At 40.1% G+C, this 24,830-nt stretch overlaps 1 protein-coding gene across 8 annotated transcripts in view; it reads left to right on the top strand.

Moving 5' to 3' along the window:
• LRRC31 (leucine rich repeat containing 31) overlaps positions 1-24,592 on the top strand; it is a 42,173-nt gene extending 17,581 nt beyond the window's left edge. For 2 of the 8 annotated variants that reach the window (XM_064385201.1, XM_064385200.1), the window contains 10 exons: positions 10,315-10,698; positions 11,140-11,320; positions 11,606-11,755; positions 12,143-12,310; positions 14,759-14,926; positions 15,843-16,010; positions 16,765-16,932; positions 18,008-18,175; positions 19,321-19,488; positions 20,701-24,592. In XM_064385201.1, the coding sequence (XP_064241271.1) occupies positions 10,606-10,698; positions 11,140-11,320; positions 11,606-11,755; positions 12,143-12,310; positions 14,759-14,926; positions 15,843-16,010; positions 16,765-16,932; positions 18,008-18,175; positions 19,321-19,488; positions 20,701-21,020 (1,752 nt within the window). In that variant the 5' untranslated portion in view covers positions 10,315-10,605 and the 3' untranslated portion in view covers positions 21,021-24,592. Of the gene's footprint in view, positions 1-10,166; positions 10,699-11,065; positions 11,321-11,605; positions 11,756-12,142; positions 12,311-14,758; positions 14,927-15,842; positions 16,011-16,764; positions 16,933-18,007; positions 18,176-19,320; positions 19,489-20,700 lie in introns of all 8 variants that reach the window. The other 6 variants (XM_064385198.1, XM_064385199.1, XM_064385204.1 and 3 more) reach the window with 5 other exon arrangements.
• The last annotated feature ends 238 nt before the right edge of the window (positions 24,593-24,830 follow it).

Here is a 24,830-nt window from a genome sequence, read left to right as displayed (position 1 = left end):
AACTCATGGAATAATATTATTTAAAAGTTCTTTGGTATCTTCTTCCACTAAAGCTGTAGCTTACTGCTTCCACTGACCCAGTTTTTGAATCATCATAAACCAAAAAGAAGGTTTGATTCCTTAGTGAGATTTTCAATGGAGTTGATTAATGAAATAATTCTGGTGTTTTCATTAGTGTGCCAATCAATCCTATTTATCTTATCTCGCATTTCTTCTCAGATACATAAAAATAACTCTGGTATTTGTGATATAAAGTTGAGATGTTATTTCCACCAGAATTCTAATTTCTTTCTGCAAGTTGAATGGCAAAATATCCATATGATTCGAACCTAGTTTAAAGGATATGTTTTGTGTGTTATCTGTATTAAATTACTTCTTTATTTTCCTGAATTTCCTGTTAGTGAAGTATTGAAACAATCAGGTGGGATAAAAAGCTTAATAACCTAATATAAAGATTTGTATGTAACTCTGTGTCAGGAGGAAGTACTGAACCTGACTAATCCATGTTATTCCATTTGGGAAAACACCTTTTTCAGTTATTTAGCTGGGGTTCTGACCTGCAGGTCAAATTTAGGGTAGTTTATGTTCATACTATTTTCATAACAACTCACATATTAGAAACCACACCAGCTGAGGAGGATCTGTGAGGGAACAGGGAAAGTACACTTCTGATACATTTATTAGCTGGGATTTGAGAGGAGCTCAAAATCTGGCATCAGGGTTCATATAAATTCATACACACCAGCTGTCCAGCGTTAGATTCATATATGGCTCTGCTCTGATCCTATTGCACAAATCCTGGCTGTACAGCACATTACAGGGATGAAGACAAGTTAATCTCTGCCTTTAGAGTCTTACCCTTAGCAAACCCTTCTTGGCAGCAGGCAGAACCACTCACCCAGGACTAATTCTGTCTCAATTTATTAGATGAGAAGTGGCAAGACACGAACTTCGTGAACCAGAAGCATTTGCAAATCTAATCATGCAAGAGTTTAAAAATGTCTGTAGCAGTCTATGTATTGATGTTATCAATTGCATTGGTAAAATATGATTTAGTCATATATAATACAGACATGTTGGAAGACTTGTTTTTTTAGTTAAATATGTTGAGATTTCATTTACAAATACTGCTTTGATTTACATCAAACACATGGAATTATCATTCTTTAAAGTCCATGTTTAGTGAACTACAGCAGTGTCTCCACAGACTGGAAGAAGCTGAGTATCTTTTAAAATGCTCAGGTAAATTTGTGTCAGCTGAGTCAGTCAAGCATGCAATATGAACATGCATTCATGCTTATGAGAGAAACCTATGAATGAAGACATACATAATCTCATTTGCATTTCCAATGGCTTCCCTTTTAGAAAAAGCTGACCTGATTGTTTGAGAAATCAGGTGCTATTTTAAAAAATAGATAAATATTCCAATATTATTAATAGTCTTAATGTTATTAGTTATTGGATTAAGGGTTCTTGCTCTGAATCTATGCTGAGGGTCATAAAACTGGAGATTGTTATTGTTCCAGAATCCACGATCAGAAAAATAAATAACTTTTGGAAAGGAGAAAAGCAGTTATGTTAGCATTACGTCACACAGGAGCATGAAATATGTCTTCTTAATTGGGGTAAGGTGCCATTGGAGAGGCTGTGGGGCTAAATTCTAATCCTAGATATGTGGGCACAGACTGCTCAGAGACTGAGATTAGAGTGTAATCCTAAAACTGGATTGAGAACGATACATTCCCTAAAGAAAGGAAAATAACTCTATTTATACTGTGTGTGTCAGCCAGCAGAGTTTGTGTTGCATGCCTTCACACTGGCTGGGAGACACAGACCTGCCCGTTCTTGTGAGCAGCAAGTCACTCTTTTTTTTAAAACATGCTGTTCTCAGCCAGTAGTCAAGGCTTAGTGCTGGCAAACTCAATCCTTCAGGAACTAAGCTGGGTTCATAACAAAATCTCATCTTGTTCCCCTTGGAATGGCTGCGGGCAAGGGGAGACTAAGGCAGCACTCAGTCTGAGGCATGGGCTAAACCCAGAGGTGGAGATGCTTTGTGCTGAGCACGAACACACAGAGAGGGCCTGCAAAGGCTACGAGGTGACAGAGGCAGATGGTGGAGGAAAAGGGAGCTGAATTCCTGCTGTTTGATGTGGCACTGGAGGCACAGAGATCCAGGACAGTCGCAGCTGAGGTGGGAACCGCGCCGGGCGCTTCTCCCTGAGCTCAGTGCTGTGACCACAGGACTGGTCTCTGCACAGCACAAGGCTGAGATTTATTTGTGTTTGTGGCAGCACACAAAGACTCCTTTGGGATCACTCTGAGGGCTTTAACAACTTCTGTTAAAAGACTAAGTACAACAGCTAAGCAAGAACTAATGAAAATAGTGGAGAAAGCGTGTGCACGCACTCAGAACACTGTGCACCCATCCTGGATCCTGGCAAACTGGCACAGGGAGATGTTTACAAGGGATGGGTCTTCCTATTACATCAGTTGTATGCACAGAGATAAAAGCATGATGTCATTTGTTTTCCTTGTGGATTTATTTCATAATTAGAGATGACACTTGAAACATTATCCTCTTTCTTAGACTCTTTCAGAAGCCTAGAGATTGCAAAATATGGCAAATATGGGGTCAGTTAAAAGGAAACTAAACTCTGTGTTTTTTACTTTTTGATAATTATTACTTTTAAAGCATTAAAAATAAATGTGTTGCTTTTTAATTTTATTTTTGAATGCTGGAAATGGAAACTGTAGGATCAGAAAGCTTTCTGATCATTGGAGGGCCAGGCTGGTATTTCCAAATGAAACACAGTTGAATTTTAGTGGGATTCGTGTCTCACTTTGCACTGAAATGTCAGTGCAAATGACAAGTCTCTCAGTGCCAAAAGTAACCAGGTAGTGGGAATAGGAATGAGTTTTAGTTAGACTATTTAAAACTATTTTAATTTAGCAATTCTTTAACTTCACTGGCTAAATAAGAGTTTGAATCTAGAAAATTTGTACTGAATCATTGGTATGTGGCCTTTTCAGTTAGGATATTAAATACTGCAACAGTATCCCTTGAATTTTCCAAAATCCTGCATTTGATGCGTCTCCCATTACTAAAGTAAATCAAGATGATGTGGGTTTCCATCATTAATCATTTCAGGTCAGGTTTCTTTATTACAAAGCAAAATACAGCACATACACATCTTAAAAAATATTTGCAGGTATGTTAGAATATATATATGTCACAGATATCAGATACTACATTGGTGTTCCACAAAGCTGCCAGCACTGGAGTTTGTTATGTCTACACACATATAGCCACAACTTTCACTGGCTAAATCTAATGTAGTTACATCAGACTAAAGCAGCCAAATATGTCTTGTGATGATGGCCTTGATTAATTCTGATTGCATGCTGATTTGGAAAATCCACTGCCCCAGGAAATAACTATAAAATATTGAGTTTTTTGGATTTACTTTAAAAGATAAATTAGCACAAAGACTAAGATAAATATATTAATAACTACTTAGCTTTTAAGAATGTTATTTTATGGACCAACAAGACAGGGAAACATTTGTACATATATAACAAGCAATGCAATCTGAATTCAAAGTCTTCTAGAAAAATACTGAGTATGCAAGGACAAGCCTTCCCAAAGCAAAATCCTCTGTTGGTGAAACAGGTCTTAAAATATTTCTAAAATGATCAAGTTATGTTGTAAGAAATACGGTATTTGCCCCTGAATATGCAGAATTATTTACCCATAAGAATACCTACAGCAGATTGCTGAAAAATCAGAATTGAGTTAATCACATAATTTACTTCTATACCTGCCTATTCCTAACTTTACTCTGTGCACTCAAGTGCTGCTCTTAAATTAAGTTACCACAAACAAGTTTGCTTTGATCTGCTCCATTTCTGCTGTGAGACAAGTCTTTCCTATTTAATCTGAAAAATCATTCACCTTTTGGTATTACTTAACAGGTGTTTCATCACCATTTACATAAAAAACCCAGCACTTCATTTCATGTCTACTTACGTCTATCGTGCAGACCTTAGTTTTGGGTACCGTGAAGCCACCATGAACATCCAAGTGTGTCCCCTCTCTATGAGTCTTCCTTCCAGGCTGCCTCACTAATGTGTTTGGCAGCTTTTAAAACACATCAAGATTAACGTGTCAAAAACTGCCTTAACTAACGCTGACTTTACTTTAAATACAAACTGAACTTGTCTTGATTAGCTCTCATCCCTGCTCCTAAGCCCTCCCCACTCTGACATCACAAGCTCTTCTCCAATACCATCCCCTAACCAGGCTGTAAAAACATAATTACACGAAGAGCACTACACTGAGCTGATAAACCTATTTCACATTTAACCTGCTAAGCCATTGTTAGCTTTTAAGATGCTTGATGCATTCACTTAAAATCTCCCTGTTCCAACAAGAAATACAAGACAAGGTTTGGAATTGCTTGGCTCTCCCCTGTTGTGCTACCTATTTATACTGATTTTTAGAAAGGGTGCACTTCTGACTGGGCAAGGAGTCATCCCAGAAGTGTGACACCCCAGAGCTGTGTAGCTGATGGGATTGGGGGGAGCTGCAAGGTGGAAATCCTGTTAAGCACATTGTGAGGCTAACACAGGGATCAGTTGGTTATACTGCTCAAGCCGGCAATTTACTCTTTAATTCTCGCTGGCCATCAGTTGGCTCTCAGAACCAATGCCTAGAAATGGCAAGTTTGGAAATGTCAGGGAGTGTTTGGTTTCTTCCAATATCTGTGTCAGTTGGTGGGGTGTTTGTTAATTCTTAATTACCTGCCTAAAATTCATCAGGTGCTCACTGCAACAACAAAATATTGCCCCTTTTTCTCTCTAAAACACTAACACAGTGCCTAAACCTGGGGCACATGGGCTCATTCCTATTGAAAATCACTCTCAGAGAAGTGTTATCATTAGCAAAGTGGTGTAATTCTGCTCTACCTCTGCACAACCTCACAGAAAACAAAATCTTTTTTATAACACAAAATATATTGGTTTTAATGTGGAATTATTTAAATTTTTTGAAGTGACTGTGACTCTAAATATTTTTGTTTTAAATTCCGTTGTGTCTGTTTTGTTGCTACGTGGACTTTCTTTATACAGAAAAAAAAATCACATCCAGAAATATTGTTTTAAAAATCCACTACTGGGTTTTAAAAAAGAATCTTAGGTCTTCCTTTAAAAAAATTAAATTATTAGAGACCATTTAAAATAAACTGAGAATGGTTTTCATGTTGTTGTCCAAATCTTTGCATGTGCAGGCAGACAAGGAAGCAAAGGAGCATTCTAAGTTTAGAGAACATTTTCACCTTTTCACGCAGCTCATAAAGATGCTTCAGTGTCCCTCTGCAGGGAAGAGCCAGTTGTTCTTGCCTGGATGTTGCAGGCATGAGGCAGGAGAGCATTTCTGTATCACACAGTGCTCTGTGTGTCCCTCAGCATTCCTGTTCCTGCTGGGTGTCTTCACCTGAGGAAAAATGGCACAGCACCAAAGGAGGGACAGAGAGACATGTAGGAAATTAGTTATGGACAGAAATTAATGAGCTTTGGGCAGTTTGGGTGCTACTCTAAAGCTGAATTAAGAACAAGGAGATCCTCTCAATTAATTTCCAAAGAAATGTCAACTGCTACTCATCTTTCTCGATTCCTGAAGTACCAGAATGTGCCCTTTTGTTCCCTTTTGACAAAATCTGTGGCAGACATAGCTCAGCTGACAGGATTTATGGTCTTTAAGAAAAGGTAAAAATTCCATTAGACAATTTTATTGTCTAATAATTAATAGACAATTCAAGAATTATGTTGGTTACCAAAATGCAGTGCTGGAATGGATTTGTAGAAGTAGAGAACCTGCTAAACTAGAGCGTAAGCAGGTTTTAATCCATTCTTTCTAAATGCTGTCTGTCCTAAGTGAGGAATCTGTGAAAGAGTGGTAATCCCTGTTTCTTCTTATCAAGTTTACTGGAGCAAGATAAAAATCTACTTATATCCACTTTAATGGAGAGATACCATGAAATGGACAGAGACAGAACTTGATAAATGGCTTATTTATCACAGGTCAGCCTGTCTTTTTCCAACATGAAATCTGTGTTCAGACATATCAGATTCTTTAGCTAAACCTTGCTTCCTTGCATGTTTCCCCCAGAAAGGTCTAATCTAGAAGAACATAGCTTTTAAATTGGAGTAATAATTAGTGAAGTAAATCACAGCACACATAATACTTTTAAGGAAAGCATTTAATGGTGGACATGTTTTCATATTTGCTTGTTTAGTGATTTGTTTCATTACCTTTTGTATGGATTTAGGGTATTTTTGGATGTGAAAAGGCAAGTAATGACAACATTAGTATCACATTCAAAAGGAAAAGTGTTGAACAAATACTTTTTTGGAAGTAACTTTTGAAACAGAATCAGAATACAGAGACTGGATGCTGTCATTGAGGATGGCCCTAAAAATGCTTTGTAACCAGCTCCTATGTCTGCATAAACTTGCTTTCTCTGGCAACACACATTCAAGTTGAGGTTCCACAGAATGGAAATGGGAGTTTTGCTGAACTATCCAGCTCCATTGTACCAGATGGTACCGTATGGAGGTACCACTGATCCTGTGTCTCTGTTGATTTGTAATTAGGTTTCTAGTAATTAATATAGTTTGCAGGCCTTGCATGAACTCTGCAGATTGCCCATTCATGTAAATGATTAACTGAAAGGGGATTAATCCTGGCAGAAGTTCAACCAAAAAGAATTTTCCAGACTTAAAATCTTCTCTATCAGTCTAGTATCTTGTAATAGAACCTGAAAGTTAAGTTTGCACTTGTGTAGCTCAGTTTTAAAAGGAGTAACTTGATATCTGAGTGTTAAAAGTATCTGCACTGTGTGCATAAATGTACATTTTGTGCAATAGATCTATAAGTCTTGCTTTTTATGGAATTCAAAATGCAAAATCAATATGACATAGTATTTGGAAAAATCGACTTGTTGTCATTACTATTTAGTAGAAGGTAATGCAAATTCTAGTTTTGAAAAAAAGAATATTGTTTGGAATTCTACAGTTCGTGCTTACCTGCACATGCTGGAATATGTAAAGATTGGAATTCTTACAGCTATAATAAATCAGTGACAACAGGGATTGTCACACAGCTCTGCACACAACCAGTTCATCCAGCACTAGCCCTTGCAAGACTGTCACAGAATCTCAGAATGATTTGGGTTCAAAAGGACTTTAAAGCTCATCCAGTTCCAACCCCCTGCCATGGGCAGGGACACCTTCCACTCTCCCAGGCTGCTCCAAGCTCTTCCAACCTGGCCTTGAACCTGGCCTTGTCCTGCCAGGTGTGCAGCCCCTTCAGGTCAGGCAGGCATTTCCTGGGGAATGGTCCTTCCAGCCCATTGTGTGTGCAGTCTGCTCTGAAGGATTTTGTCTGGTCCTAAAGCCAATCCCTGTGGCTCTGTGGATCACCTGGCTATAAAGAAAGTCAACATCAAATTAATGGGTGACACAGATGTTTGTCACGAGCAGCACAGCATCAGTGCCAGCTGAGGGATTCCCAGCTGTGTGGGCAAGGCTGAATTCCCCTGCCTCAGTTATGAGGGGTCAAAGTCAGAGGATGAATGGAAGGGACAGAGCAGGAGAGAGAGGATAGAGAGCTGTGGAGAGCATGGTTTGATGCATGTGGTTGGAAAAGATGAGGGCAGCAAACCTGGTGCTGGACCAGGCCACTCTTCCTTACCCTCCCTTGGCAACAGCTCCTGGCATGTGTGTTCTGAGTCAGCGCAGCCCAAGAGTGTGACACCTGGAGCTAGCAAAGTCAACCATGGGGCAATGAACATTTTTCCAGCCCCACCAATTCCTTGCTCCATGCTCCCCAGCAAATCAGGCCAAGCAAGAGACTCCTGCAGTGGCAAAGCTGGGGAAGGGAACTGCCATGGAAGCAAACAAGGGGCACAGTGTTGTTAAATGCTGCAGCACTCAGATTATCAAAAACTTGTAACAGATAAATATCCCAAATCATTACGTTCTGTGTATATTGGGCCGAGTGCCTCCCTAATGTAACTGTGATTATACAGCACCAGGGATGGGTTTAGTCCACTGTGTTTAGACTCTGTATTATTTTAACCAGATGCTTGGGGTTTGTTTTCCTTTAGTGGATAATAAGGGCCATCCAAAACAGAGTTGCTGATTTGCTTGGGTTTCATTGAAAGAGACACTACTAAAGGGAGAGGAAATCCCCAAAATGATACTCAGTGATTAAGCACATAGAATATAGGATTTCAGTGTTTGCAAATCCTTTTTTTCAAATGAACTTGTGGCACTAATCCTCTAATGGCATTATTTCTTTGGAATATATGCCGGATTAAGGAGTCACAATGGGGCAAAGTACAAAAATCCACATTAATCTCTCCCCAATGGATGGTGTGTGGGATGCAACTTAAACTATTTTGTTCCAAAATTGGTTCTGTTCCTAACCTTGCCCCAGGTCTAGACAGAAGGAAGAGTAGATATAAACAAGAGTGACACTGAGCACTTGGCAGATGGTCACAGGCCATTTAACTGGATAGAAAGGGGAAGACTCTATTATTTTTAAACTCCAAAAGCTAAGCCTGCCCTGTGCTGTCCATGACATGCTGCAGGAAGCAGACATAGGGCTCTGACAGGAGCAGGACACCTGTTCAGAAGTGTGGCAGGGAGGAGATGGACAGAGCAGTGAACAGGGCATGGCTGGGCCTGTTGCAAAGTGCTGCTCATGTTTGCAGCCTAGTGCAGCCACCTCGCCCTTGTTAGCCTGCTTTTTTGAGGGATAATCCTGTTGGCACTTCTTCTTTCATAGCTGATGTAAAAAAAGATAAGGATTTGCTTTTTAGGAAGAGGAGACCAGGTCAGGTATTTCTCTTTGGACTGAATTACAGGGATCTGTCAGAGTGCCCTGGAGTATTGTCACTGTCATTCAACATTCTCAACTGGTGAAAAAACTTCTGAATTGGCAGCACATCACCTGAAATACTGATGTCAGAGCATGTGAGTTAGCCCAGCCTAACCACTGTAATTGGTGCTTAACATGCTAAAATATTTCCCCAGTTTCACAGGACAGAGATTATCAAATATTCCCGTTCCTTGTTCTCACTGAACTGCAGTGGGCATTGAGAAGTCATGGTCCAGGAGAGCCCAGGACTTGTTCACAAACACAGGTTGTCTGGTCTCTGCTTCATTCCCAGTCTGCTGTTAAGCACAAGCAAAGAACTGTCAAATTCAGTTCTTCATCAACAGAAATGCTGGGATTTTCCATTTTCTGCATAGCTGAGATGCCTGGACACCTGAATTGGTACAAATTCCTGACGTGGATACAGCTCTGTAGTGAGATGCTGATTTCAGAAACAGAGACAGGACAGCCACTCCTGGTGTCAGAAAACCCTAAAGTCAACTTGGAGATCCTTTCTGTTTGGGAGTAGAAGTGTGCCCTCTTTTTCTACAGAGAAGGATGGTTGATCACAATGGTTTTGTGCATTTCTAGCTGCTGTAAATGTTTCCCAGCATGGTACCTCTCACGGGCAAGAGGATTTTCCTGATGTTCACTTTTTCTTCTCATCTTACCCTGTTGACTCCTTGCAGCACCCTGTGCCTCATTCCACCCTGTCTGAATCCTTTGTCTAGTTTCACCCTGAGTCAAGCTCTTCCTCAGGCTGTTTTTGTTTACCAGCTTTATCATTCCCCACCAGTTTGCATATGTCTTTAGTGTATACAGAATTTATACAGACAGTGGATGGTCCCTTGTGTTTAAGGATGTATAAATTATATTGCACCAGGTGCAGACAAAGGTAAGCAGGAAATGATAAGGGAAATGGAGAGTTTGCCACAGGAGGGGAGAAGGGTTTGGCTGGTTTAGCTTGCAAAAGGCAAGACTTCATAGACTGAAGAAGATTATCAAGGCTAAAGAGATTGAGCATGAATGGCCCTGCATATGGTTAAGACAGAAATTGTGATGCTCACCATTGAGGAAATCAGACTTTAGGACAGACAGACAGACAAAAAAATGTGTACTGGAGTTTGAGGTATACATAAGGTGTGTCCAGTGATTGCAGTGTAATGTTGTATCATGGTGTTGCCCAGAAGATGATTGTGACTTCTCTTGTGTCTCCTAAAATGATCAGGAGTGTCAGTCCTCCCTTTTTCTTACTGAGCTGTGCCTCAGCACTGCTGCTGACCAGTATGGACAAAAGGGGTGGGAAAACAAAGAGCTTTTCTTCAGGTACTCTTGTAATCTGATCTCGGCGGTGACTCAGCCTCTTCTAACAACAGCTGTCTCAGGAGCATGCAGTGGTTTGTGAGCAGCAGCGAAGATTTTGCTGCCACTTCCTGATTTCTGCCTTGAGAGAGATCTAAGCTGGGACACGATCGGAGCATTTAAATGGACTTCTCAGCCCCAGGAACGGCAGACTTGGGGATAGAGTACAGAGGATTAGAGATATCAGGAAAGAGCCCACAAACCACTTTGCAGAGCTGCTGCTGTCAAACTGATGAAGACAGAAACTTGTGAGAGAAAACTGCACGGAAAGTTCCTGTTAAGGAAAGGAGTGAGGTTTTGTTTGCATGTCATGCCTCACCTACCCCACAAACCCTGAAAGTGCTGTAAAAACTGAAAAGTGTGAAAGGGAACCTCAGGTGTACCAATGGAAAAGACAGGTATGTTCTTTGTTTAAAATAACGCCTCTCTACAGCAGGAAATGACAGCCAGGGAAAGCAGGATTGCTCTACAGCTCGGTAACTGTGCATGCACATCAAGGTACATTGGTTTGTACCATTTTTGTATTTCTAAGGAATACAGCTGTGGCAACACATTCATGCCAGATTTTGAACATTGCCTCAGCTTTTTCTGATTGTAAGTGCTCTGCTCTTGAACTCTTGTATCCTGGCTGTGATATATAGTTGGATGGAGGCAATGGTGGTAAATTCTCAGTGCATCTGCCATTATGAAAAAGGTAAGCAAGAGTAAACATTACTAAATTCTAATTGTAATTCACACTAATTCTGTCTGCTGATCCCCTGAAAGATGACCAGAACTGCCAGGATAGACATGAAGAGAACAACCCAAAGAGTTCCCCATTTGACTTTGTTATAAAACAGTTCCAAGGAAAGAAGTGTGCTCCTGAAAAAAGGAAAGAGCAGCCTTCAGCCATCAAGCAGTTCTTCAAAGGTTTTGACTTTGGGAAATCTGAAGGCAAGGACAGAAGAGAAATTGAAGAAACAGAAATAAGCAATGATGGAGCTGATGATCCGAGTGAAGAGGAAGAGCTCTCTGTAGAAGGTATTGCTGGTACAATAATGAAACACATATGTATGTGTATATATTTTAATTTCATAGAAAATCAGCTGTTTTCTTGCTATCCAAAATCCTGTATTTGCTGCCTACAGTTTATCCTCTAGCCAGGATTTACTTCTGATTGGAACATTATCAAGGATGTACCCTCTGATTTGATAGGTGCTGAGCAAGGAGTTAAATCCACATTGATGAGGAAGGGCAAAGCTTTTGGGTGACCTCTCTTGTGTTTATTAGCAGAGGTAACCAGGGCCCTATTTCTTTCTTGCTCAGATGGACTTTCACACCTCACTTCTGAAGCAGAGTCACCATCTGGTGAGCAGAGATTTAACCAGTTCATGGAAAAACTGGGAAAGAAACCCAGCAGCAAGAATCTGGATCTAAATAATTGTGCACTAACTGCAGCAGATATAACAGAGTTGGGTAAATGCACATTTTATTCAGCTAATCACTTCATGTATTTCTTTAATTTTTATTTGCCTGTTCTATTATTCCCTCTCCTCTTTTCCCTTTCCTTTCTTTTATACAGGCCATATTAACATTTCATCTAATGGTCCTGGGTCTGTGAGAAATATTAATGAATAAATTATGTCAATTATGTACTATATATAAGTATAGAAATCATCCAGGTCTATGAAGCAGATGAATGTCCTTACACTCTAGCTACAGATAAGAAAAGTGAGGTACAAATTGTCATGGCTTTATAATTCTGTATTGGTTGTAGAAAACTTCTCAATATTAAGATGTAGTGATATCCAGGGTGTGCAGAAACATGCAGACAGAAAAGCTTTTTCTTTTCTTTCCTTACAGCTTCTTTACTGCCGTTTCTCCCAGAGCTGGAAGAGATCAGCCTGTCCTGGAATGGTTGTGTTGGAGGAACTTTGAAAGCTCTCACTGCCCATCTTCATCACGTGAACCTGTTAAAAGTCCTCCGACTTAACAACTGCAGGCTGACAGCTGAGGATGTCATCTCCTTAGGTACAGGATTTCTTGTACATTTACTTCCAGACAGCTCGGGGCTAATGTAATCCATCTCATCTCTTCCTACATCCTACTCCTGCTGCTTCCACACTGGGCAAAGTAAACTCCTGCTGGGAAACTGTAGAAACTTGGGCTTAAGGGTGACCTTACAATTTTAGGTAGCTCTGCAGAGTTCATTCCACAGGGTGTGAAGCTTTCACACCCAGAAGGGAAGAGAATCTGGTCCTATTTGCAGGAAAAAATATTTTTAATTTGGATTGCTTTTTTTTTTGCCTAGAAGCAAGGTCAATCACAACAGGGTCAGCTTAGGTCTTGGAGCTGCAGGACAGGTGAGTGCTCATCATGAAAACCTCAAAGGTCTTTTGGGAGAAGAATTAAACCAGAAGTGCTGCCTCAGAGCTTTATGAATTGGTGTTTCTTTCAAGTCTGGAGAAGCTTATTTCTTTGCTTCCTTTTTGCTTGGAGTGCCTGCACCCTGCTTTCTGCAAAGTGTGGGATGGAAAGGTTTTTAAGGTCGTGTTGCACACTCAGGTTCTGGCACAGAGCCACCTCTGGGCCTGGAGTTTACTCCAGAATGGATCTGTGGTATGTATTTAAAAGAAGGGCAAACACAATTGATTAGAAATTATAAAACTTATTATTTTGTAAGTTCTAAACTGGGTCTGAGTTGTGAAGCTGGGCTTTGTTTATGTCATTCATATCCAAGCCTTTTCCAGGAAAGGTTCAGAAATAAAGTGACGTATATGGTGGTAGATCAAAAGTGAGTCATGCTTCTCTTGGGGAGGAAATAGACATTTCTACAAAAGCTGGTGAAAATAAGTGTTCTGTTTCTGATGAATGTGAAATCTGTATTTAATTTTCTGTTATTTTTCCAAATTTCTTTCGTTCTTTTCCAAACCCTTCTCATAGATTTGGTTTTTGTTTGTTGTGGGTTTTTTTTCTCCTTCTGAATTTTATTGGTTATTTTCCCAACTGATTCTTTCTGCCAGGTTCTTCAGTGCTGTTTCCTTCCCAGTTCAGTTTAGCTTCTGCTGGGACAGACAAAAAATTGATCACAGAACTTGAATTTCCAGACAAAATGTGATGCCCTTGACACGTGGAATAGCAACAGTCAGTTTGCATTGATTTTGCCTGTGATTTTGAAAACAACTTGTGCATTTAAGCCAATCCTGGCTGTGTGACCTTGTCCACATTTCTCTGCAGAAATGTGGCCTCTTGTGGACTCAGCACATCCTGCTTAGAAATCAATGTCTGAAATATAACCATAATATCAACCTATTCTATGTGTTGCTCAGAGCTTGACTGTGAAAGGTGACAGGAAACAATTCCTGGAGTTATATTCCTTTATTTATCTTCTGGGAGGAAAATGTGTCTGGAAAGCTATAGTCCTCATGTCAAACAGAAACAGGCTATGCTGCACTTCTCAACTGTAGAGCATTGCTCAGTATTCAACACTGAGGCAATAATTTAAAATAAATATAAAAATAAGATGTGGCCTTTCCTCTCAAACCCGGATATTCACTTACAGAAGTAATTATTTTTCTATTATAAATCTTTTGTGAAAAATTAATTATGAAAACCACACAGACATGAAAGGATATTACAGTTAAAATAGAATTCTCAATTATTAGGCTTTAGATTAAAAAATTGTGTATGACACTTTGAAATTGCATTTGCATATGGTCTGATTAATTGATCTTTCTTGGGAAAGAGTTTATGCAAATATGCTCTGCCTTCCTCTTCTACAAAGGAAGTTAGGAAGCTGGATTTTACAGCAGGATGTTAGTATTTCAAATAAGCACTAACACAGTTCACATTGGCAGGTGTGTCAAGCCTTGAAAAGGCTGATTTTTCTGAATCTAGTAAAAGTCAGTTCTGACTGCCTTGAAATCATGGGAAAGTTAGTTTGAGTCAAAACAATGCTCATCTTGGTTTCTTACGAAGTGAGTCAGAAATTCCTGTCAGAAATGAAACTTTCATGTTTCAGAAATAGTTGTGAGAGGAATTATTTCATTCCCTCCAAAATGACCTGTGGATGCAGTACAGGGGATGTTGGAAATTTGCCAAATAAAACAGAGCAGAACTCTCCAGGACGGTAAATTCAGACTTGTCACTTGTATTGATTTCCCTCTAGGCTGTTCTTTCTGGTCCCAGCACAGGCCAAACAGCCTGATGAGGGTTTGGGAACCTGAATAAATTTCAGGTTTATGTGCACTGTGACATTGACTTGTGATCTATCTTGCTCCTTAGACAATGTGAGATTTTATACAACATTGTTGCAGAAGCAATAACTCATTTATTTAACAATTTTCCTGGAAAGACATTAATCATAAAGTAATTTGAGTATTAAGTAGTTAACCTTCCTCTTTAATATATTCCAAACCTGTATTTTTGTTTGCACTGAAATCAATACAAGGAATGACTCATTCTAGACTTCTGTTGCAGGAGAGGCATTTGAAATTGTTTCTCAGCTTGAAGAACTGGATTTATCATGGAACAGTAACATAGGTGGAAAACTATCACTGCTGACAAAAAAACTTCAGGAAAGATGCAAATTAAAATGTCTGAAAATTACAGACTGTAACCTGACAGCAAAGGATGGAGAATCCCTTGGTATGTGTGTCCATGGAGCAGGACTGAGGCTGGCTTCACAAAAATGGAACTTATTTGACTTAGATAATGGCTGTATTGAGCTCAATGTCAGTGAAAAGTTAATTTATTTCAAGCTCTGCATTATAACAGTATTTTTGATGTGGGGATTTAGTGCACTTCCTTCCAAAGAAGAAGTTATTCCAAAGAAAGTTCTTCTCTCTAATCATATGAGGGAGGGTTGAGAAGACCTAAACCACAGTCTGGCTGCCTCAGTGGTCCAGGGTTTCTGTATCTTTTGAGACCTTCAGCCAAAAATGTGTGCCAGAATTTCCAACACTAATTGCTCAAAATTAAGCAGCTGAATTTGTAATTAGCCATGGGATTCGAAAGAAGGTCTGAGGACTGGGAATTTAGGCTGAGTTGGCAACCACTGACCATCCTTCCCTTCAGTCCTCTCCTCATTGTAGCTTAATCCTGTGTGGTCTTTTTATCTCATTGTGTGTTTTAAAAGGTTTTTGTTCAGTAGAGAAAACCATGACTCTCATCTCCACTGCAGGAGGAGCCCCATATATAACAGACATTCCTATGTATTTTCATTAGAAAATTTTACTTGTATTGTATACAAGTACACAGTATACAATACTGCTTGTATTTCTGCTTCTTATTCCTCTGTATTTTTCTAACAGCCCCTGTATTTTTTCCACTTTTATTTTTATAAACATTTTTCACAGATTTTCATGATTCCTCTCCAGTCTTTACTTTACTGTGTTGTTTAGGTAGAGCAGAAACTTAGCAAGTCTAAACCACACTGACAGGCAAAACCTGGCCACATCTTCCTGTTTATCATGGTGCTGTATTTTTCTAGGGTTCATCTTGTATGTATTCTAGACAATTACCAATTCTGTTTTTATTTTCTTTTCCTTTTTTTTTTCCTCAGCTGAACTTCTAAACGTGACCCCAAACCTCGAAATATTAGATATCTCTATCAACAAAAACATTGGCTGCAGCATGAAGATTATTGCTCAGGATCTGAAAAATGTGCCAGGCTTGAAAGAGTTAAACTTGCACATGTGTGGATTAAAGCAAGACAGCCTCCAGGGCTTAGGTTAGACTTTATGTTCAGAAAACTTTCATTCTGAATAGATTGTACATCTGAAAACCATTTAAGAAAGGCAATGAGGTGGGATTTTGCTGATGGTTTGGCAGTATTAATGGGCAATCATGATTTGCTGTTTGAGGATTGGTAAAAGACTACAGGGCTTTTCAGCAGGAGCTGAATTTATCTTCCCTGAGCTCAAGCTTGTGAAAGTCAGTGGGGAGAGCCACCCTCCACACCATTTATCTGAGACACATCTCAGAGCTGTGGCTCCCTGGATGTGCTTCCTCTTTCCCCAGACAGAACATAGACAAGGACACAGACAGGCCAGCTAACTTTTAACAAGCTAATTCTGCTTTCCAAAGGAAATCCAAATTCACCATTACACAATCACTTAAAGTGTCCAGTGAAGCCACATGAAATGGTCTTGTTATCTGTGTCTCTCCCTAGTGGATGTGGCAGTACAACTGGCATTAATGAGCACATCCAGCAGTAATTTCTGGAAAACGCTGAGGATTGACTGGATGTGAGGGATGAGCTGGCCTCACCTTCACCTGCTCTCCCAGAGAAGAATGGAGCTGCATGGACAGGGAGGCTTTGCTGCATTACTGAATGTCTGCTGTGATTATACACTGGAGCTTAGCCCAGGAGCTTTGCCTGCAATACCTGGTGCAAACTTTGACATTGAAGTAAATAGATGCCAAAGCCCTGACCTGGGCTGTTGTGGCAGCCAGTGACCAGCGTGTTCCCTTTTGCCTTTCAGACACTGCTTTGCAGCACCTTGCAGAGATAAGGAAATTAGACATCTCATGTAACAGAGAGATTGGTGGTGGCTTTAAAGCATCAACAGCTCATTTGGCCAGCTTGAAAAATCTGGAAGTCCTTGATCTTCACCAGTGCTGTGTCACAGAAGAGGACATGACGGTTTTGTGTAAGGACATGTTGAGGAAATGCATTAAGGATCTTGGTTTTGTCTTCTGAAACTATCTCAAAGACATAAGAGATTCTGCCTGGCAGAAGAGCTGAGCTCAGTACTTTTTTCGTTAGGCAGATCTGAAAATGCAGTGTGGGTGAGAGCTTTCTTGATCAATATGGAATGGGTTTTTTGCTGAACAAAAGGAAATCTCAGTGTCTGATCCCATGTGGGACTAAGAACCTGAATCTGCCATGATTCAGATCCACAATGAGAATGTGGGAACTGCCACCAAACATTGCTTTTTTTGGATAATCAATAATTTAGGAAATATCCAGGGCAGAGTCCCCAGTGGTATAAGTTGGATGGATCCATGGTGAGTATGTGCATGGAAACATAACTGCCTAAAACCCCCTTGGTGAGCTGCACACCAAGAGGAGGGTGATTTTAGGAGCTCTTGCATTGCTGCTGCTGTGTGCTTTCTCCAGGTTGAATTGATGCACCTATAAACACTACTATGAAGAAAAAGGCATTTCCCAATCAATTTGTGAGACAGTTTATTTCTCTCTCTCTGTTGTCATAACTTTGTTTTTACTCTTAACTACAAAAAATCCCATGACTCAAAGCCTATATTGCCCACGTCCTGTTTTCCATGACAAAGAAGATAACTTGAAGATTTGATGATGATGATGAAGCTTTAGGAAATGATTGGTATTAGTAATATCAATCACAATTTATTTTAATTTATTTTATAATAGAGAATAATAACATTAAGACAAAGAAGTTTCAGTTAACAATGAAGGCATTTGGAAATTCCCAACTTCACCTAGAAAATTTCCAGGAAGCCATGTTCTGAGAACATTCCACATAGTATGGAATATTTCTGAAACAGTTTTACTGAAAATGACAAGGCTATTTATGATCTAAAACATTACTCACCGTGAACTTGGGTGTAAAAACTTGGCTCGCCTTGACTTTTGGATTGATTTATAAAGAGAAGAAATTATGTCAGGCTACACAACAATTATGTCAAGCTATACAACTACACATTTGTTATGGATCAGTGACTAATAAATATTTCATGTTTTTGTAGCCCAGGTGATACCTTTACTCTCCAGTCTTCAAGAGCTGAATTTGTCCTCGAATAAAAATGTAGGACTCTCATCAGATCCTCTTCTGAGCAGGCTCAGGTTTTTACCAAAGCTGAGATCTGTGACCATCAGCAATTGTGGCTTAGGTGAAGAGTCCCTTTCATCACTAGGTAAGAATGTTTCTTTAAAGTGTGCCCATTCTCTGTAGGACAAAGCATTCCCTTCTCCTTTGGCTGAACACCAAGGATCATGGTTACATTATACTTCAGGTCCTGAGTGAAAAGCCTGTGATGAAACCAGTGCTTTGTGGGACCAGGTTGCAGGGGAAAAGAATTGTATGACTTCCTCTAATATACCTGAGGAGATGAAGTTCTCTTAGTCCTTTGTCTGATAGTGAGCTTTTACATACTCCTTAATTTTGGGAAAAAAAGAAAATCTTGATTTTATACTATACTGTAATCATAGTCTGGATGCAACACTTCACACAGTGGGGTAAAGTTTTGACTGAGGGTATTTTACCTCACTGCAGGTGAAAATTTCAGTAGAAACTTTCTGGGATAGACTTCAGCATAGGGCAATGGAGGAAATGACTGCAGGGGTGGAAAAGATATTGCACATCTGTGAAGAAAAGTCCACTCCAACACAGGATATGTAAATTCAGCCTCTTTTGCCTACTTATTGCAAATCTCTGGATTAGTGGCCTTTGATAGGTGTTCCATATGGCACAGAGGGATTTCTCAGTTACTGTGTCTTGTGCACTTGTATTTCATACTGTTTACTCGTGACATTAAACCTGGAGTAAAACTTGACTGCCTCCAGCAGCAGCAGTAGCAAGCTAAGCTGGTCAGAGGTCCTTGCAGAAAGAGTATTGTGTTTATATCACTACAGTTATGTAAGACTGACACTGTGGAAATCAGAGCTGCCAGAAGATACAAAGCATCTCACCTTAAATAGTGAGTTCACAGCAAAAAAAAAAAATCACTGTCTTTAAATTGATATAAAATCGCTTAAAAGCAAGCTATTAAATTAATTCAGTGCAACAAGGCCTAAGCAATATTTGAATAGAAAGACAAAAACCCTCTCCATAGAGTCTTGATAGATTCTATAGGCAGAGCCATTTTTTTTGTTGGTTTTTTTTTGTTTTGTTTTGTTTTAGGTTTGTTTTTTTTTTTAATGACTTTTATTGGGATAAAATAATTCATTTTAAGCACAAGCTGTTAGGATCTTACTTACGGGTGAATTGCAGGTGAGGTGTCTGTTGAGGCCGTGTTGTTTTCTCTTAGTAAGCAGAAGTTGCTGGTCTTAATCTTTTCAGCTGAGGCTGCTCTTCACCTTCCTGAACTGGAGATATTAGACCTTTCTTGGAATAAGTGCGTTGGTGGGAACCTAAAGCTGCTTTTGGGAGCACTAAAGCTTGCAACGGAGATTCAAGTGTTAAGACTGAGCAGCTGTAACCTGGTGGCTGAAGATTTGGCACTTCTAAGTAAGTATAACATGGTATTTACTAGCACTCAAAGAACTGGGGCATTTAGACCACAATTCAGAAGGGACTTGTTCCATGGGCTGAGCACGTTTTTGCATTAATCAAATGAAAACATGGAAAATACAGGAGTATTTTTCCCATATTTTTCTGTGTGTCCTGGACATGCCCAGTAGAAAAGGCTAAAATGCAAAGAATCTTTAAGCACTTTTATCTTAAAAAAAAAAAAAAAAAAAAGAAGCATAATTTAGAAAATGTAGGGTTTTCATCAGTTTTTAATATCAAATATTAAAAGCTACATCTGACGAGTTTTATTTTGCTTGGATGCTGTTTTATGGCTCAGTACTTTAGAGAAAATATCTGTGCTGACAGGCAGAAATACAGGCACTACCAGCTCCCAACCATTAGGTGGGTTTCTGGAGTCAGACTACTGGGGGAGAATTAAACCAGAAACGTTTTCACCCACCACCTAGCAGCTGCTAAAAAAATACTGGAAAACAGGAACCTGATAAAGGAATAAATTCTAAGATCCTTTCAAAAAAAGAATTGATTGATTTTATACTCATGATTGTTGATTTTATTCTCATGATTCTGTGGACCTGACTCAGGGGTTTGGGTGTCTGACACTGGCAATAGCTGTGTGACAACTGTAAGGCCCTGGGATGTGAAATCTGGTGAGGTGAAGCCCAAATACTTTTGGCTTTAAAAACCATCACCCTTGATGTGTGTCTCCTTTGCCAATCATATGTTAAGGACCCCTTTAGGGTATATTTGGACCTCCCACAGTGAGAGGTGGCTGTTGTAGTCAGTCATGCACCCTCACAAAGTTTTGCTTTCCTCTTTCCAAATCTCCCTGTAAAGCCTGTCTGCTTCTTATAATTGGCACTTGATGCAACCTCCTTCCAACTGACTCCAAGGTTTTCACCTTGGAGTGAAACTTGGTTCCAAGTTGGAGAACTCCAACTTGGTTTTCACGTTGCCACTCAGTACTTTGTTCTTTTTGAACTGCTTGTGCTTTAAATGTTGTAAACTCCTTCAGCTGTTATAAAACTGTCTTTCTGAGATCAGCAGCAAGTGATTTTATGTTGCTGAGGAGTTAAATCTTGCTGTTTGACTGCTGAAATGAGGTATTAAAATACCATTCTCTTTTCTGAGAAGCTTTTAAAGCAGTTACCAGGATTTATTAATTGTGTTTGTGTCTGTCATCTCTCACAGCATCCCTGAGGCAAGATGGCCATTTAGCCAGATTGCAGAAGCTGGATTTGAGTTATAACAACAACATCTCTGATGAAGGCTGGGCTGTTTTCTGCCAAGGTTTAGGAGCATTCAAGGAACTCTCAGAGCTGGATGTGAGCCTCCGGCCATCGTCCTGCCGGGACTGTGGGCCATGGTTTGGGGAGCTGTTGGCAGCTCTGGCACAGCTGCCAGCCCTGGCAGAGCTGGCCATGCAAAGATGGGCCCTTTCAGAGTCCCAGAGGAAGCAAATGGAAGGCTTTAATCAAGACAACAAAAGAAACATTCGTTTTGAGTGTTGATGAAGGTTGGAGGTGTCTGGAAGGCTTTTTGGGAGCAGCACATGAACCAAGCATTGTGTGTCTCAGAATACTGCAGTTTTTAATAATCTCTTGAAATAGTTTCACTGTTATAGAAAACTGTTATTTGACCTTCTGCAATACAGATCATTCCATTTCATAATGTTCTTTCAGATTCTCTGGGCTATGCTTACACTACTCAATCTTCATGCTGTGAATATTGCCAAGGGCACTGCCCACAGAGCAGGGCTGGCTCAGAGGAACATGCTGCAGGTTTGGCCATGGAGGGAAGGGCTGAGGTTTGTGTCAATGCAGGTGGGTGGGCAGTGTGAATGTGGCCTCAGAAAATACCTCTAATGTGAAAATACTTGAAACCTCCATGTTTTAAATATTAGTTTCTTCTCTCCTGAAAATTTTGCCTCTTTGTGAATTAACTAAATCATAAGTGGGAGATTGGGAGTTCATCCCCACCACTCAACATTATAGATTAGTCCAGCAAGGAGAATACAGAAGGAGCTGGTCTGCCTCTGCTCTGGCCCTTGATGCCATCTCATAGTGTAGGTGAATCAGATGAATCTCTGTGTAGAGAATCAGCAAAAAATCAAGGTAAGAAACACTTATTTGGTGTCTTTGCAAGTCTTAGAGACAATGAAAAAGCTATGGTACATTAAATCAGAGGTATATCCTGCTACTTTAACAAGAATTTTGGTTACAGAGTGCCAAATTCTGGCACAGTCACTTGTGTCATGGAGCGTGTTAACCCACACGTGAGCTCCAGGACTGCAGTGGGATTATTCATTGGTAAGGTATTTTAGGAAGTAAAGATATTAGATCTGCCCACTGAGTGAGGAGTCTTAGAGAAATCCTGAGGCAGCTTGAGGGATAAAGTACTGTTCAATTAGCTCTGAGCATCTCTACATGCTGCAGCACTCTCCTGGAGGAGAGGCACGACAGGATCATTCAGTGGCACCTTCCGAACTTGCTAAGGCCCCCCTCAGCAAGTTCTCCCCTGCAGATGCTGATCAATGTTCAGCTTTCAATCCATGCAACCCTTCCAACATCAGCTTTTTCCTGTTCAGGGCTATAACCAGCAGCTGACTGTGCTGATACCTATTGATCATTTAATCCATGATTTCATGTAAGAGTCACCCTGGACTTCCTGGTTCCACTTGAAAAGTGCACTTGGCTCCTCCAGCTTTGAGGAATGTGAATTGAACCGGAATCTCTTGATCAGGGGCAGAGGAAATTGCTCTGTAGGATCCTAAACCTCTGAAATAAAGCAAAGAGCTCCTGCTTCATTTAGGGCTAACAAGAAAGATTTTTAATCAGTGACTTTAGCCAGGACAGTTGTTCTAATGAGGAAAACCCATCATGTCTGTTTAACAGCATCTCACCAACCTGTTCTATTTATTACTTGTCTTCATGTGACTTTCCTCCTCAAATCCATCTTTGATCCAACTGGGAAATTGGTCTTTTATCTGTTCTGTGAGAATTTCTCTGAATTACTCCTTTCCCTCTTGAACCTCTCTCTCCAGTTTACCTTTAGTGTCCACTTTCTGTTGAAATCTTCCTAACTGAACTCAAGCTCAGTGTCAGGGTTTCTTGTTCTTTCATAACTGGATTTCTCATTCTCAGCTCCAGAGCTCAGGACAGACCCACTGCTGGCAAACTCTCCCCTGCCCCTGATCCCTCTGCTCAGTCTTTGCCTTCTTATTATTCTGTCATGACAATTATGCCACTAAAAAGCTTTTGTTCCTTTTGTCGCCTCTACTAAATATCTTGTGCAGCTGTCAATATGCCCAGAAATCTCTCTTCCAATAATTTCCTTGGCAGTTTCTGATTCATCCTTCTCTCTGTTCCTCTTTGCCTTCACTTAGGGTGAAAACATTTCATTAGACATTTCCAAACAATCAAAACAGCCTCAGTTATCCAGTGAAATGGAAAATCAGAACAGAGCCGTCCCACTTTGCTGCAGTCCCAGCTCTCTCCTGCCAGTGAGCATATTAATGAGGTTTCAGTTCAATCAAGAGCCAAACAGAAATGAGTTCCGTGCCCTGGATGCAGATTCAGAGAGCACTACCTGGAGATGGAACTCCAGTTCCTCATCAACTCCCTCGGGATTCACCACCTTCCCTGAGGCAAGGGGAGGGAGAGCAGGACTGCAGTTCTGACCAGCCAGCTGAACTAAACAAAGGGCTTTGCTCCCACCCACTCCGCATTTTGAACCTGCACAGTGGCTGGCCCCAGTCCAGCTCGATGCTCTGTGTACACTGCAAATGAAACTCAGGGGCTTAAAGGGTGCTGAGCAGTACAGAATAAAAACTAGACAAGGACATCTTGTGTCTAGGACAAACAGCTGTCTGCCTGTCAAGTGCTGTGGAAAGACATGGCTGGAAAGAATTATAGCAATATTATGTTTGTCATGGTTCTTTTTAATAACAAAGGTGTTTGATGTGTCAGAACCACAATCATGGTAGAAATTGCATCCTGCAGGCCCACTGTTTTCAAATAAGCCTGCCATACCCAGACACATCCCAAACTGTCACCAAGCCATGTCAGAGATGGGCAGTACCACTGAGGCAGTGACAGCTTGCAGTCATTCAAAGTGCTGCAACTGCAGATTGTTGAAACATCAATGAACAGTTTTGCCAAAGTGTGAAAATACTTTCAAACAGCTTTTTACACCTCTGTAAGACAGGATGGTAATACAGGTCCTGGTAGAAGTGTGTGGTCTGTCTGGAATCCTACTCCATATTCCCAAACAAGGTACTGATCATTTCTGGAGGTAAAGTTCATAAGTAAGATTTATAAACTGTGATATTGTTTGGATCATTACAAACACAGAGAGACAACATGAGCTTTACATGCTGAGCTTTGATATTATTCCTGTTCTGACAGTTCTGGCCTGATGCTGCACCATGTACCCAAAGAGATTAAGAGTCCCTTCAGTCCTGCATTTGGGAGCAGCTCAAGTCCATGGAATTTCCATGTAGCAGCAGAACAAGATCTTGCCCCTTCTATTATTCCTGCCTGCAATTTGTTTATGTCTTCTGGCAGACATTGAATTCCTTTATCTTGTCCCAGCTGTAATCTTTCTGTGACTCCAGGAGAAAGATCTCCTTTGAAAAGATACTGAATTTATTTTCAGAAAGGCTAAGGCATTTAAAATGTTCAGTTCCTTCACCTCCACAGGTATCTAGACACAGTCATTAAAAAGATATATTATGTCAATTAAATAGTAATCTTTGGAATTTTGTTTTTAGGGAAGAAATCTCCTAAGAAAATTCTGTGGAGCTGCATTACTCTTGATAGATGAGCACAGAATATTCTGTTCATTAATGCCACATTATACCTCACAGTATGGCGGAAATTTTGGCAAAGACATCTATGTTGTTTCCTGTGCTGGAAAGATTTCTTATGGGTTTAATTTTATTTCTTAGCAGAAACATCAGTCTGCTTCTTCATTTCCTTTGTATGCACAGTGCAGCAGAGAGCAATTTAAATTAATGAAATCTGAAAGTGAGTCTTTTGCATAAATTTCTACTTCTGTAAATGCAACCTTCAAGAAGAAAACTGCACCAGTGGAAAAAAAAATCCTTGGGAAAAAAGTATTGCATTAAATAAAAAGGAAAGTGTATTCTGAGCCCTAAAATAAGGATGTCTATGAATAGTCTTACAGTTACCATGGCCCAAGGGTGAATAATTGTTCATTATCAAATGAACAGCAAATGTTCATGGACTTAAAGACATTAACAATATCACATCCATTTTTTAATTGCCCTTTGCTCACTTTGTGACATATTAATTCTGTGC

Source organism: Passer domesticus, chromosome 11 (assembly GCF_036417665.1).
Source record: "Passer domesticus isolate bPasDom1 chromosome 11, bPasDom1.hap1, whole genome shotgun sequence".
Classification (NCBI taxonomy): Eukaryota; Metazoa; Chordata; class Aves; order Passeriformes; family Passeridae; genus Passer; species Passer domesticus.
This window is presented reverse-complemented; position numbering and strand designations above follow the sequence as displayed.